This window comes from Rattus norvegicus, chromosome 2, assembly GCF_036323735.1.
Source record: "Rattus norvegicus strain BN/NHsdMcwi chromosome 2, GRCr8, whole genome shotgun sequence".
Taxonomy (NCBI): Eukaryota; Metazoa; Chordata; class Mammalia; order Rodentia; family Muridae; genus Rattus; species Rattus norvegicus.
In genome coordinates, this window is record NC_086020.1 from 117,601,386 (window position 1) to 117,617,666 (window position 16,281).

Genomic DNA, 16,281 nt, shown 5'->3' on the forward strand with positions numbered 1-16,281 from the left:
CATAACATTCACACAGAGTAAGTTTTATGTGGAAGAAGAGTGCTTGTTTCACAGGTTGCTTGAGCCTGGTTGTTCAGAGGGCTACCCCTTTACAGATGGAGAGCTGTAGCAGTTGTTCAGGCACATCAAACTGTTCCAGGCTCTTTGAGTGTTTCTCTATTGGAAGTCAACATTTCTGAGCTAGTTCTTTTTGTCTCAAGCTGTGTTTTCTCTCTGTCTGGGAAGGGGTGTGCAGGGTGAGGCTGCTGTTTTGGGACAGGACCTCAGGGGACTGAGAGAAGAACCATGGTAGCTTTTCTATTGGCTTTAGTCATTTCAGTCTTTTTGGAAACAGAGAACAGTTTGCATCTCTGGCCTACTTAGCTTCTGCAAATGGGTTGAAAGAGATTCTTCTTTCTTTTGCTCTCAGCCCCTAGTAGGAAGTTTTGAATAATGCATGGGAAAGTTGCTTATATTAATAAACATGGTTAATTTAAATTACGGGCCCGGGATTCACACTAAACTTCAAACTTTTATGATTCTGGGTATATACATCCATTTAGTTCTTAACTGAAGAGGAGAGAGTGCCTTGTGGTCTGGTTTTATGTCAGCCTGACACAAGCTACAGTCATTTGCGAAGAAAGAATCTTAGTTGAGACAATTCTTCTGTGGGATTGGCCTCTGTAAGCAAGACTGTGGTGCATTTTCTTGATTGGTGTGGGAGGGCCTGGCCCATTGTGGGCATTGCTACCCTTGGACATGTGGTGTTCGATAGTATAAGAAACCAGTCTAGCTTCCTGGTTGCTGCCGCTGCAGAGAGCCCGTGGGCAGCACCCCACGAGCGAACTTGAGCCTCGGGACCACAGGTAAGACCAACTTTTCTGCTGCAAGAAAGCTGCCTGGTGAGCTTGGGATACATGGAAGCAGAATTCCTCTAGGACCGGGCACGTTCTGTGTTTACCGGAAGTCCCACACCCTCGGATCCCGGCCCGCAGCAGCTCTCTGCTCCCAGACCCCTTGAGAGAGAGAGACCCAACCGCCTGGTCAGGTGGGCACTCCTGAGGCTGCAGAGCGGAAGAGACCACCAACACTGCTCACCCCTGCCCACATCCCTGGCCCAAGAGGAAACTGTATAAGGCCTCTGGGCTCCCGTGGGGGAGGGCCCAGGAGCGGCAGGACCCCTGCCTGAGACACCGCCTGAACCTGAAGGAAACAGACCGGATAAACAGTTCTCTGCACCCAAATCCTGTGGGAGGGACAGCTAAACCTTCAGAGAGGCAGACAAGCCTGGGAAACCAGAAGAGACTGCTCTCTGCACACACATCTCGGACGCCAGAGGAAAAAGCCAAAGACCATCTGGAACCCTGGTGCACTGAAGCTCCCGGAAGGGGCGGCACAGGTCTTCCTGGTTGCTGCCGCTGCATAGAGCCCGTGGGCAGCACCCCACGAGCGAACTTGAGCCTCGGGACCACAGGTAAGACCAAATTTTCTGCTGCAAGAAAGCTGCCTGGTGAACTCAAGACACAGGCCCACAGGAACGGCTGAAGACCTGTAGAGAGGAAAAACTACACGTCCGAAAGCAGAACACTCTGTCCCCATAACTGACTGAAAGAGAGGAAAACAGGTCTACAGCACTCCTGACACACAGGCTTATAGGACAGTCTAGCAACTGTCAGAAATAGCAGAACAAAGTAACACTAGAGATAATCTGATGGCAAGAGGCAAGCGCAGGAACCCAAGCAACAGAAACCAAGACTACATGGCACCATCGGAGCCCAATTCTCCCATCAAAACAAACATGGAATATCCAAACACACCAGAAAAGCAAGATCTAGTTTCAAAATCATTTTTGATCATGATGCTGGAGGACTTCAAGAAAGACGTGAAGAACTCCCTTAGAGAACAAGTAGAAGCCTACAGAGAGGAATCACAAAAATGCCTGAAAGAATTCCAGGAAAACATAAATAAACAAGTAGAAGCCCATAGAGAGGAGACACAAAAATGCCTGAAAGAATTCCAGGAAAACATAAATAAACAAGTAGAAGCCCATAGAGAGGAGACACAAAAATCCCTGAAAGAATTCCAGGAAAACATAAATAAACAAGTAGAAGCCCATAGAGAGGAGACACAAAAATCCCTGAAAGAATTCCAGGAAAACACAATCAAACAGTTGAAGGAATTAAAAATGGAAATAGAAGCAATCAAGAAAGAACACATGGAAACAACCCTGGATATAGAAAACCAAAAGAAGAGACAAGGAGCTGTAGATACAAGCTTCACCAACAGAATACAAGAGATGGAAGAGAGAATCTCAGGAGCAGAAGATTCCATAGAAATCATTGACTCAACTGTCAAAGATAATGTAAAGCGGAAAAAGCTACTGGTCCAAAACATACAGGAAATCCAGGACTCAATGAGAAGATCAAACCTAAGGATAATAGGTATAGAAGAGAGTGAAGACTCCCAGCTCAAAGGACCAGTAAATATCTTCAACAAAATCATAGAAGAAAACTTCCCTAACCTAAAAAAAGAGATAACCATAGACATACAAGAAGCCTACAGAACTCCAAATAGATTGGACCAGAAAAGAAACACCTCCCGTCACATAATTGTCAAAACACCAAACGCACAAAATAAAGAAAGAATATTAAAAGCAGTAAGGGAAAAAGGTCAAGTAACATATAAAGGCAGACCTATCAGAATCACACCAGACTTCTCGCCAGAAACTATGAAGGCCAGAAGATCCTGGACTGATGTTATACAGACCCTAAGAGAACACAAATGCCAGCCCAGGTTACTGTATCCAGCAAAACTCTCAATTAACATTGATGGAGAAACCAAGATATTCCATGACAAAACCAAATTTATACAATATCTTTCTACAAATCCAGCACTACAAAGGATAATAAATGGTAAAGCCCAACATAAGGAGGCAAGGTATACCCTAGAAGAAGCAAGAAACTAATCGTCTTGGCAACAAAACAAAGAGAATGAAATCACACAAACATAACCTCACTTCCAAATATGAATATAACGGGAAGCAATAATCACTATTCCTTAATATCTCTCAATATCAATGGCCTCAACTCCCCAATAAAAAGACATAGATTAACAAACTGGATACACAACGAGGACCCTGCGTTCTGCTGCCTACAGGAAACACACCTCAGAGACAAAGACAGACACTACCTCAGAGTGAAAGGCTGGAAAACAACTTTCCAAGCAAATGGTCAGAAGAAGCAAGCTGGAGTAGCCATTCTAATATCAAATAAAATCAATTTTCAACTAAAAGTCATCAAAAAAGATAAGGAAGGACACTTCATATTCATCAAAGGAAAAATCCACCAAGATGAACTCTCAATCCTAAATATCTATGCCCCAAATACAAGGGCACCTACATACGTAAAAGAAACCTTACTAAAGCTCAAAGCACACATTGCACCTCACACAATAATAGTGGGAGATTTCAACACCCCACTCTCATCAATGGACAGATCATGGAAACAGAAATTAAACAGAGATGTAGACAGACTAAGAGAAGTCATGAGCCAAATGGACTTAACGGATATTTATAGAACATTCTATCCTAAAGCAAAAGGATATACCTTCTTCTCAGCTCCTCATGGTACTTTCTCCAAAATTGACCATATAATTGGTCAAAAAACGGGCCTCAACAGGTACAGAAAGATAGAAATAATCCCATGCGTGCTATCGGACCACCACGGCCTAAAACTGGTCTTCAATAACAATAAGGGAAGAATGCCCACATATACGTGGAAATTGAACAATGCTCTACTCAATGATAACCTGGTCAAGGAAGAAATAAAGAAAGAAATTAAAAACTTTTTAGAATTTAATGAAAATGAAGGTACAACATACCCAAACTTATGGGACACAATGAAAGCTGTGCTAAGAGGAAAACTCATAGCACTGAGTGCCTGCAGAAAGAAACAGGAAAGAGCATATGTCAGCAGCTTGACAGCACACCTAAAAGCTCTAGAACAAAAAGAAGCAAATACACCCAGGAGGAGTAGAAGGCAGGAAATAATCAAACTCAGAGCTGAAATCAACCAAGTAGAAACAAAAAGGATTATAGAAAGAATCAACAGAACCAAAAGTTGGTTCTTTGAGAAAATCAACAAGATAGATAAACCCTTAGCCAGACTAACGAGAGGACACAGAGAGTGCGTCCAAATTAACAAAATCAGAAATGAAAAGGGAGACATAACTACAGATTCAGAGGAAATTCAAAAAATCATCAGATCTTACTATAAAAACCTATATTCAACAAAACTTGAAAATCTTCAGGAAATGGACAATTTCCTAGAGAGATACCAGGTATCAAAGTTAAATCAGGAACAGATAAACCAGTTAAACAACCCCATAAACCTAAGGAAATAGAAGCAGTCATTAAAGGTCTCCCAACCAAAAAGAGCCCAGGTCCAGACGGGTTTAGTGCAGAATTCTATCAAACCTTCATAGAAGACCTCATACCAATATTATCCAAACTATTCCACAAAATTGAAACAGATGGAGCCCTACCGAATTCCTTCTACGAAGCCACAATTACTCTTATACCTAAACCACACAAAGACCCAACAAAGAAAGAGAACTTCAGACCAATTTCCCTTATGAATATCGACGCAAAAATACTCAATAAAATTCTGGCAAACGGAATTCAAGAGCACATCAAAACAATCATCCACCATGATCAAGTAGGCTTCATCCCAGGCATGCAGGGATGGTTTAATATACGGAAAACCATCAACGTGATCCATCATATAAACAAACTGAAAGAACAGAACCACATGGTCATTTCATTAGATGCTGAGAAAGCATTTGACAAAATTCAACACCCCTTCATGATAAAAGTCCTGGAAAGAATAGGAATTCAAGGCTCATACCTAAACATAGTAAAAGCCATATACAGCAAACCAGTTGCTAACATTAAACTAAATGGAGAGAAACTTGAAGCAATCCCACTAAAATCAGGGACTAGACAAGGCTGCCCACTCTCTCCCTACTTATTCAATATAGTTCTTGAAGTTCTAGCCAGAGCAATCAGACAACAAAAGGATGTCAAGGGGATACAGATCGGAAAAGAAGAGGTCAAAATATCACTATTTGCAGACGACATGATAGTATATTTAAGTGATCCCAAAAGTTCCACCAGAGAACTACTAAAGCTGATAAACAACTTCAGCAAAGTGGCTGGGTATAAAATTAACTCAAATAAATCAGTTGCCTTCCTCTATACAAAAGAGAAACAAGCCGAGAAAGAAATTAGGGAAACGACACCCTTCATAATAGACCCAAATAATATAAAGTACCTCGGTGTGACTTTAACCAAGCAAGTAAAAGATCTGTACAATAAGAACTTCAAGACACTGAAGAAAGAAATTGAAGAAGACCTCAGAAGATGGAAAGATCTCCCATGCTCATGGATTGGCAGGATTAATATAGTAAAAATGGCCATTTTACCAAAAGCAATCTACAGATTCAATGCAATCCCCATCAAAATACCAATCCAATTCTTCAAAGAGTTAGAACAATTTGCAAATTCATCTGGAATAACAAAAAACCCAGGATAGCTAAAGCTATCCTCAACAATAAAAGGACTTCAGGGGGAATCACTATCCCTGAACTCAAGCAGTATTACAGAGCAATAGTGATAAAAACTGCATGGTATTGGTACAGAGACAGACAGATAGACCAATGGAATAGAATTGAAGACCCAGAAATGAACCCACACACCTATGGTCACTTGATTTTTGACAAAGGAGCCAAAACCATCCAATGGAAAAAAGATAGTATTTTCAGCAAATGGTGCTGGTTCAACTGGAGGGCAACATGTAGAAGAATGCAGATCGATCCATCCTTATCACCCTGTACAAAGCTTAAGTCCAAGTGGATCAAGGACCTCCACATCAAACCAGACACACTCAAACTAATAGAAGAAAAACTAGGGAAGCATCTGGAACACATGGGCACTGGAAAAAATTTCCCGAACAAAACACCAATGGCTTATGCTCTAAGATCAAGAATCGACAAATGGGATCTCATAAAACTGCAAAGCTTCTGTAAGGCAAAGGACACTGTGGTTAGGACAAAACGGCAACCAACAGATTGGGAAAAGATCTTTACCAATCCTACAACAGATAGAGGCCTTATATCCAAAACATACAAAGAACTCAAGAAGTTAGACCGCAGGGAAAGAAATAACCCTATTAAAAAATGGGGTTCAGAGCTAAACAAAGAATTCACAGCTGAGGAATGCCGAATGGCTGAGAAACACCTAAAGAAATGTTCAACATCTTTAGTCATAAGGGAAATGCAAATCAAAACAACCCTGAGATTTCACCTCACACCAGTGAGAATGGCTATGATCAAAAACTCAGGGGACAACAGATGCTGGCAAGGATGTGGAGAAAGAGGAACACTCCTCCATTGTTGGTGGGATTGCAGACTGGTAAAACCATTCTGGAAATCAGTCTGGAGGTTCCTCAGAAAATTGGACATTGAACTGCCTGAGGATCCAGCTATACCTCTCTTGGGCATATACCCAAAAGATGCCTCAACATATAAAAGAGACACGTGCTCCACTATGTTCATCGCAGCCTTATTTATAATAGCCAGAAGCTGGAAAGAACCAAGATGCCCTTCAACAGAGGAATGGATACAGAAAATGTGGTACATCTACACAATGGAATATTACTCAGCTATCAAAAACAACGAGTTTATGAAATTCGTAGGCAAATGGTTGGAACTGGAAAATATCATCCTGAGTGAGCTAACCCAATCACAGAAAGACATACATGGTATGCACTCATTGATAAGTGGCTATTAGCCCAAATGCTTGAATTACCCTAGATCCCTAGAACAAACGAAACTCAAGACGGATGATCAAAATGTGAATGCTTCACTCCTTCTTTAAATGAGGAAAAAGAATACCCTTTGCAGGGAAGGGAGAGGCAAAGATTAAAACAGAGACTGAAGGAACACTCATTCAGAGCCTCCCCCACTGTGGCCCATACATATACAGCCACCCAATTAGACAAGATGGATGAAGCAAAGAAGTGCAGACGGACAGGAGCCGGATGTAGATCGCTCCTGAGAGACACAGCCAGAATACAGCAAATACAGAGGCGAATGGCAGCAGCAAACCACTGAACTGAGAATAGGTCCCCCGTTGAAGGAATCAGAGAAAGAACTGGAAGAGCTTGAAGGTGCTCGAGACCCCAAAAGTACAACAATGTCAAGCAACCAGAGCTTCCAGGGACTAAGCCACTACCTAAAGACTATACATGGACTGACCCTGGACTCTGACCCCATAGGTAGCAATGAATATCCTAGTAAGAGCACCAGTGGAAGGGGAAGCCCTGGGTCCTGCTAAGACTGAACCCCCAGTGAACTAGACTATGGGGGGAGGGTGGCAATGGGGGGAGGGTTGGGAGGGGAACACCCATAAGGAAGGGGAGGGGGGAGGGGGATGTTTGCCCGGAAACCGGGAAAGGGAATAACACTTGAAATGTATATAAGAAATACTCAAGTTAATAAAAAAAAAAAAGACTGAACCCCCAGTGAACGTGATTGTTGGGGGGAGGGCGGTAATGGGGGGAGGATGGGGAGGGGAACACCCATATAGAAGAGGAGGGGTAGGGGCTAGGGGGATGTTGGCCCGGAAACTGGGAAAGGGAATAACGATCGAAATGTAAAAAGAAATACTAACGTTAATAAAGAAAAAACGAAAAAAATGTGATTCAAAAAAAAAATAAAAAAAGAATTAAAAAAAAAGAAACCAGTCTAAGCAAGCTTTAAGGAGCAATCTTGGAGTGGGGACTGCTCCTTCAGTGCTCTGTTGAACTGCTGACGATACTGTTTTAGGGTACAGTTGGTGGGGTGGATAAGTCTCGGGGATACTCTATCCTCTCTTTGTGAACACCTATAGGGAGCTGCACTTGGAGACAGTAGCATTGTGTCTTTCCAGATGAAAAATCGCGATTTGACATGGAATTGTTCCAAAAAGGTTTGCTTACAAAGTTGCTTTGTGCCAAGGAAAGGTTCCCATGTAGCATTTCCTGCCTATTGAGGTAGAATGGGTTCTTAGCCCAGAGGGAGGCTTAGAGGAGGGGAGACAAATCTAAAATCTCTGGATCACCCTTTTGAAAACTGAATCCCAGTTATGATGACTGTCATTGCAAGTCTTTCTTCTGGCTTCTGAGTTTTAAACTAGGATAACATTTCATCCAGTCAATATGATAGCAACAGAAACTTAGCAGATGATTGATTTTCTGTTAATATTGATTCACCAGGGTATGCCCAAATTTACATGTTGGTATGAGGTTGATAAAACTGTGTACAATGTAAGAAGCTATAGAAACACGTGTGGACATGAGAGGGGTTACTTGCCTCTTTCACTTATTAAAATATTCAGATATCTCGTAAAAATAACTTTTCTCTATGACTAGAGTATCTCAAGAAAAATGACAAAGTCCTTGCCAAGTTGTGTTCTAGACTGAGCTAACGGTTGGTAGATAAGTATGTGACATCATGTGGCACTTGGTGTTGTTTGGAAATTGAAGCAGGGTGAAGCAACAGCCCTAGTGGCATGAGGTGGGAGATAGGTGAGGGTTTATAAGGTGGGTGGTTCTGGGTCACAGCAGAGGCCTTGAGTCATGTGAGGATTGAAGAAAAACGTTGGCTGCTAGAAGGTACAGTAGGTGTGGAGGCTTGAGGGCAGAGCACACTGTGTGTGCTTGAGGCCCTACTCGGGGCCAGAGTAACTTAGTGAAGTGATGGGAAAGATGGGAAGAGGTCAGGGCATCTCATAGACTGTTGCAAGAATCAGAGGTTCTGGAGCTCTGTAGGAGTCACCAGAGGGTATTGGGAACAATAACAACCACAGTTTGACGTCCACTAAAAGCAAAAACAAACAAGCAAATAAACAAAGATAGGAAAGACCACTTTGGGAGCCATGCCCAGAGTAGTCCAAATTGTCAGGGAGAAGGGAGGGGCAGCAATCAGTTAGGGGACTTGTAACCAGTCCTGAGTAGGGCCCTGGTGACCTGGAGCCAGGGGGATGAGTGGAGAAGGCTTCGATGGCTGGCTTCTGGATATATTTTGAAGGACATAGTGACTGGGTTTACTAGTGATTTGGCAAGATATAAGGAGCGAGAGAGCTAATCGAGATTTTTGACATAAGTTACTAGAAGACTGGGATCGCCATTGATTGAGATGGTAAGGCTGAGGGAAAACAGTCAGCAAACCAGGGGTAAAGGAAGCTTTCTCAACCCAGTACAAAGTACCTAGGTGACATGGTCCTGCATGTGGAAATCAATGACTCTATTGATAGCCTTAGAGCTGACAAGCAGGCATTGTAAGGTTGCTGGAAATAAGAGTAATGTACAAATCTCAGGGTTATGCTCTGACTTCATTTTCTTCCTTTTTATTTTTGAGTTAGAGTCTTAAACTCAGCATTCTCCTGCCTCAGCCTACTGAGTTCTGGGATTGCAAGCACACATGCATGCGCATGTGTGCATGCGTATGTGCACACACACACACACAACAGTGCTTGCTGTACTTTGATAGCGGCATACCATATTAGTGTGTGTGTGTGTGTGTGTGTGTGTGTGTGTATGAATGTGTGTGTATCTGAACGTGTGTATGAATGTGTGTGTGTGCATGTGTGTGTATGTACATGCGTGCATTGCCATATTGTGTGTGTGCTCTAGTGTGTGTGATCGATATGGCATGGTGAATCTACATAGTCAGCCAGTCTCCTGTTGGCCCCAGGCTCTGTTCAGAAGCGTGCTTGGCTCCCAACTGCTGCCTTGTAACGGCATTGTTTTCTTTCCCTAGTGTATGAGTTGTTTGCGTTCATCAGTCACATGGGAACATCTACGATGAGTGGCCATTATGTTTGCCATATCAAGAAGGAGGGACGGTGAGTCTTTTAGAAGGTAGTGGATAGCTATGCTGTCCAGCCTCCTGGGCTCAGCCACTTTACTAATCGCACTGGTGTTTTTATGTTATTTCTGCTTCCTACATTGCTTTGCCTTGTTTTGTTTTGTTTTGTCTTATTTTAAGACAGGGACTCATTATGTAGACCTGGGCTGGTCTGGAATTCACTATAGAGCAGGCTGTTCTTGAACTCATATCCACTGCCTCTTCCTCCGTAGTGCTGGGTAGGATTAAAGGTGAGTACCACCATGCAGCCTCTCATAGTGGGTTGAAGAGGCATACTCCTCCCCTCCACCTTTGCTTTTTAAACCAGAGTCTCTGTGTAGCTCAGGCTAGCCTAGAACCTGTTTTGTAGTCTTAGCTGGTCTTTAACTTGAAGTTCCCCTGCCTCGGCCTCCTGAGTACTAATGTTATAAGCATGCACGTGTGTCTGACATGTTGTATGCTCAACTGTTTAACAAACACAAACACTGGGGCTTCCTACTCAGTTACTGGTGCACAGTTCAAGGGCATCCTATGCTACTTATGGAGTTTGAGGCCAGCCTGGGGTTAAAAACACTGTCCTGGCAGGGGTGGGAGTGGGGGTGGTTCTTTACCAAAATTCTGTTCCTTTTATGTTGTGTTTTGGCCTTACATTAAAGCATCTGAGTTACTGGAGACTCCCCTCCACAGTGTACAGTGCCTTCCTCCTGCCATGGGGATATTGCTGACACAAACCCACACATACTTCTGTGTTTTCAGATGGGTGATCTACAATGACCACAAAGTTTGTGCCTCAGAAAGGCCCCCCAAAGACCTGGGATATATGTACTTTTACCGCAGGATACCAAGCTAAACCTCACAAGAATTGGCGAGAAGAAGCCATACACCTTTATAATTTGCCAAAAAAGAAAAAGAAAAAAAAAAAGAAAAAGGAAAAATAAAGGAAAAAAGTTGGGACAGCCGGATGCGGAGGACTACATGGGTATTTACTGCTCCTTTCAAGAGCGTGGTCACTCGACGCCTTCTGGAGAAGAACTGGGAAGAAAATTCTGTTGGCGGTGATATTCTGTCCTGGGAGATTTTGTAACTCTTCAGGGAGAGAGTGACGGAAGCAAAGGCATTGTCCACCGGCCCCTCAGAGAGGCACTGTCTTCCCCTCTCTTCTACTTGGGGGGGTCACCAGTGAGGGCCCCCCACAGTGAGAAAAATGCCCACTTTTAAAATTTTTCCACATAGGAAATCAAAACCTGGACTGGCTTTTATTGGTGGCACTTTGTTTTCATTTCCCACAGTAAGTTCTGTGCACACTAGGACATCTGCAGTGAGAGCTATTTTTAATTTAAATCACGTCAAACTTTATATTACACTGTATGAGTGTGTGTGTGTGTGTGTGTGTGTGTGTGTGAGAGAGAGAGAGAGAGAGAGAGAGAGAGGCAGAGAGAGAGAGAGAGAGAGAGAGAGAGAGAGAGAGACCTTTGTAGTCTGCTGTACGTCTGATGGATTGGTGTTCAAAGGCCAAATAGCTGCTTTTAGGCATATTTGGAAAAGGCAGGCAAACATCTTTAAAAATTATAACTCAGGAACAATTGTTAAAAGTGAGTTCCCCACTTGGATTTTAAAGTACAGAGAGCTGAGCTGTGGCCCCTTAAGTGCTGTCTGGCATTCATGAGGGTCTGTGTCGTTTGACCTTGATGCCAGGTGCCTAAGTCTTGTCACTGTGCTTTGCCAAGGGCAGATGGGATCTCTTCCTCAGTAGGGCATTCCCTCAAAGCTTTGTGTTTAGTTTTAGTTAAATAACTGGCCTCCCAAGCTCCTGCTTACTCCCTGGGATCACGTTAGATGCCTGTGGCTTGTCTGATTTTTTTGGTCCCTGAACTTCCTTGTGTTTTCACATCTCTGCTTCTCTGGGGCCAGCTTCACCTCTGCCCTCACTGCCTATCTGCTGTGGCCCATGGTACAACCTGGGGCGCTTTAAGGATGCAAGCTGCAGAAACACCTCTGTTGCAGCTGCAAAGCCAGGGCCTTCCTTCCTTGTCATTTCCGGGTCCTAGCTGTGGTCTGAGATCAGAGCAGAGTTGTGGATGTGCAGTGGAGAGGAACCAGAGCTCTCCATAATTTTCTTACTACTTCTCATCAAATTCCAGCCTCTGGAGTTTCTAGTTCAGATTATTGATCAGATGGGAAAGGATTTATTGCTGTCTGCTTGATGTGTGCTTGTTTGATTGATCTTTGCAGGAACTGCAGAAAAAAAATGATGAAATAGAAACGGAATGGGCTGAGTAAGCAGAGGCATTGGGTTGGGATGGGATGAGTCTGAACAGTCAGAGTTCAAACCCTGGGGCCCTGTCTCAAGGAAGACCCCGTGTAAGTCCGGGCTGTGGGGCAGGGCCACGGGCCTGGGTACTTCTGGGTGCTGTCTCAGTTGGCTATGGGCCAGTCCTTCCATCTGTGCCTCATTCTCCTCATCCGCACGGTGGTCAGGTGACACCTCCCTCTTTCTAGCAGGCTTTGATTAATTCTGAAGAACCTCCAATGAACAGAAGGTGGAACGTGGTAGGCCCCACTGGAGAGTGCTCCTGTCTTCTTGACTTACCTGTTGCGTTTTCCACTTGGGAATAAATGACATCACAGGAGGGAGCTCATGATTCTCTCTGACACTGTCCCACTGAGGCACCTTTGAGGCTTGGCTCAGAGATCCTAAGTCTCTGTCCTGTGTGTCCCTGACCAGCGCCCCTACCCCGAAGTGGAAATTCACACACCAAGCAGCCTTACAAATGTAGTCCCTATAGGGCCACATATGGTAGGATAATGACTGACCTTCAGTGGCTGGTTTGCAGTGTTACAAAGCAAAGGCCTTTCACGTGGGTAGGGGACTCTCAGGAGGTTTGAATTCAAATGTGGTCAGAGATAGTATATATATTTTGGACAAAATAAGAAGTTTTTATAAAACTTTTCAAGCTCAACATTGTAAAATCCACATTAAAGATTTTAGGCTATAAACTGTTTAATTTTATTAGGTAGAAGAAGCAAATTAATCCTTCTGATGCCAAGACATACTTCAAGAAAGTGGATAATGACTGCCTTTTCCCTGCCTCACAAACACAAGGGCTATTCATGGCAAGGTTTTGTATATGTGCTATTCTTCACTCAGATCAGGAGCTGGACGCACCGGTGTGGGCAGTGCCTTGCTTTCTCGTTAGAAATGTGCTTGCATGTGTCTCCTGGTATAGGCAAACCAGCTCTCTAGAGTACCAGTGGGATATATCACTTATCTTACGTGTGTAAATGGGACGCTTGTGGCCACAACTGGAACAACGTGGGCTGTGTCTGCTGACCCACCTGCTGGGAGTCTTTTTGTGTGAGATGTGGCGTGATTGTGTGGCTCTCTCTCCATGTAGGCATCTGTGTGGAGGACAGAGCTTTCTTCCTGTAAATATCTTTTGATATCCATTTGTGTAGACTCCCAATATGTCTTTGGAAAATGGATCTGTTTTGTCAGTTGGTCGAAATACCCAAATAACAAGTCAGAAATCAAGCTTGGTATAGGTTTTCTTTTTCTTCTGAATGAGAAGAATCTGGGAAGAATCATATTTTAATGACATTTTATATCAATGTTCCTTCAGGATTTTGGAATCGATGAGCTTGTTTTCCCAAGCCTACAAGAGAATGTGCCTGCCATTTCCCCGGCATCCCTTTGTGGTCCCATTACCTCAGCTGAAGACTTACAAGTGTGCTTATGTCCTGACAGCATCTCTGTGTCACATGCCTGAGTCTCACTGCTGCTGGGCCCTTGTCTCTGGACCAGGAGGTTAGACCAGATAATCTGTGAAGTCTCCTTCTGTCTGGCCACTACATTTTGTGTTTATTTTTCTGTGGTTCTGTCCAGAATCAGACATGAGCTGTGGCGGTCACTCAGGAGTTTCAGTGTTGGAGTCTGCAGCTATTCTAGCTTGTAGGTTGCTGACATCATTGGTCCACATCCCATTTCTCTTCCTGATCTATTTTCTTTGGTAATCTCACTTCCCCCCAACCCTGAACTCAAAACTTTTCAGTCTATGAGGTCCTTTGCTACTGCCCCCCACTCCAAACAAAAGCAGCAATGCATGTATGTCATCCTCTTGGAAAAGTCTCAGAATGCCTCTCAGCTCGCTCTGACATGCACAATATTTTAAAATCCTGATTCCATTGTTGCTAGTCCCATCCTCAGATATGTGCTGCCAAAGCTGTCTGTCCTAGAAAGGGTGTCTTCATCATCATAGATGCCGTGGCTTCTGGATCTCATCACAGATCTTCATAGTCTGTGGGGTTACTAGGAGACATGAGCAGAACAGAGGATGGCATTAGATATAATGTGCTTCTGCCTGTCAGGGCAGTGTCTCAGGGGACAGAACAAGGTCTGTGCTGTGAAGCTGGTGGGTGCCACCTACTCGATGCCACCAGGATTTCCTACTCTCCTAATTTGATTTTCATTGGTGTAATAAAGACGATGAACAAAAACAAGTTGGGAAGGAAAGGGTTTATTTGGTCTTATAAAGTAACACCCCACCAGGAGGGGAAGTCAGGGCAGGAACTGAAGGCAGGAACTGAGGCAGAGGCCGTGGAGGAGTGCTTCTTACTGGCTTGTTCCCCCCTTCTCTCTTAGCCTGCTTTCCAGGACCACCCACACTGGGCTGGGCCCTCCCTCACCAATCATTAATCAAGAAAATGTCCTGTAGGCTTACCCACGAGCTGATCTTAAAGGAAGCATTTTCTCAGTTGAGGTTGCCTCTTTCAGATGATCTTAGCTTGAGTCAAATGAACCCAAACAAACAAACACAAGCTAATCAGCACAGTCCTCTGTAATTCATCACCCTTATAGTTGGTGGCAGGCTCTGTAGCTCTCTAGCCTGGTGGGACTTGGTCAGTCCATACTGAGGTTGTTCCATATACATAAAACGCACACTAATACTTGGAAAGCTTCAACAAGCGGAATGACTGTTGCAAATGATGTTGACTGCATGTGATGGTAATTTAATATTAACATTTCCACTGTCATCTGTTCTTAGCATGGCTACTGAGCAATTCAGAAGTGTGCCTAAGGCCCAGCCATTATTGTTCTGCACTGAGAGGTCGCCAGTGAAATCCCATGAGTGAGACAGGACCCTGCAGAGACTCTGAATCAAAACAACACAGATGGTTTTGCTGGAGTTGAGGGCGCATGAAGCACTGGACAAGGCCCAGAAACCACAAGAACCACCTTGTAGGTTCTGGGGCTATTTTGCTTAAACACCCCCCCCCCCCACACACACACCCCTTCAGCTGCAAAAGCAGTGTGCCCCCCAGTGGCCTTCTCTTGGCCTTGCTCCGGTGCTGCCCTGTAGATTAGCAACTGTTTTCCCAGCATCCTCCAGGTGCTGTGGATGTTAGCTGGGGCAGAGGTTTGGGCATACTGCTTTCAATTCAGGCAACATTCTCTTGTGGTCCCTCTCCCCGTGTCCTGTATTCTGTTCCCAGCTGGGCATGTGGAAAGGCTGTGTGGATCTCAGCTCCTCCGCTTGCACAGAGGCTGAGCCTGACCTGTGCCCGTCTGCTCAGCAGTGTTACTGTTGGTGGCTGGAAGACTTGGTATTTATTTATTTTGCACTAGTCACAGTTGGTGTGGAAACTACTTCAAGTGTTTGGGAGACTACTTGGCTATAACGGAAAGAGATGGATAATTTATTGCTTTGATAGTTTTAAATTAAAAGCTATTCTCACAAACTCAGGTCCCTTTATGGCTCTTGTCTGTTTTTCATTTGAAAAATGCCATAGGAGAACGGGGAACTGGAGACCATGCCTGGTTCTGTCTTTGGCCATGGCTTGTTAATATGACCCGGCTCTCTGTCCCTGGCAGATGTCTGTACCTTGAAGGAGGGTTGGAACGGTGGCAGTCTGGGAAGCTGACATTTGGCTTTTCCCTGTTGGGTATCCAGCCACACAGAGAGGTCTGTGGTCCTGGTCCTCCAGTAGTAATAGCAGTATGAGCATGCTATGTCAGTGATTTAGCATATCTGACACTATGTTTCTGTTGAGTAAAAGTTCCCTATTGCTACATTGCAATAGACTTGATTTAAAACAACACATCCGGGGCTGGGGATTTAGCTCAGTGGTAGAGCACTTACCTAGGAAGCGCAAGGCCCTGGGTACGGTCCCCAGCTCCGGAAAAAAAAGAACCAAAAAAAAAAAAAAAACCCAACACATCCACTCCCTGGTTCTATTGACGCTAAAACCATGGGACAGGAAGAATTTATTCCTGTGGTTTCCAGAATGGTCTCAATCAAGTCTGTCTGTCTTTCTGTCTGTCTGTCTTTTGCAATAAATATTTGTTTATTTTTCCTTTTT

General features: G+C 44.0%; 1 protein-coding gene across 2 annotated transcripts in view; it reads left to right on the forward strand.

Moving 5' to 3' along the window:
- Positions 1 to 15,664, forward strand: part of Usp13 (ubiquitin specific peptidase 13) — a 114,239-nt gene extending 98,575 nt beyond the window's left edge. The window contains exons 20-21 of one of the 2 annotated variants that reach the window (XM_008760924.4): positions 9,838 to 9,922; positions 10,681 to 15,664. In XM_008760924.4, the coding sequence (XP_008759146.1) occupies positions 9,838 to 9,922; positions 10,681 to 10,774 (179 nt within the window). In that variant the 3' untranslated portion in view covers positions 10,775 to 15,664. The remainder of the gene's footprint in view (positions 1 to 9,837; positions 9,923 to 10,680) is intronic. The other variant, NM_001107665.2, reaches the window with a different exon arrangement.
- Positions 15,665 to 16,281: the final 617 nt, after the last annotated feature.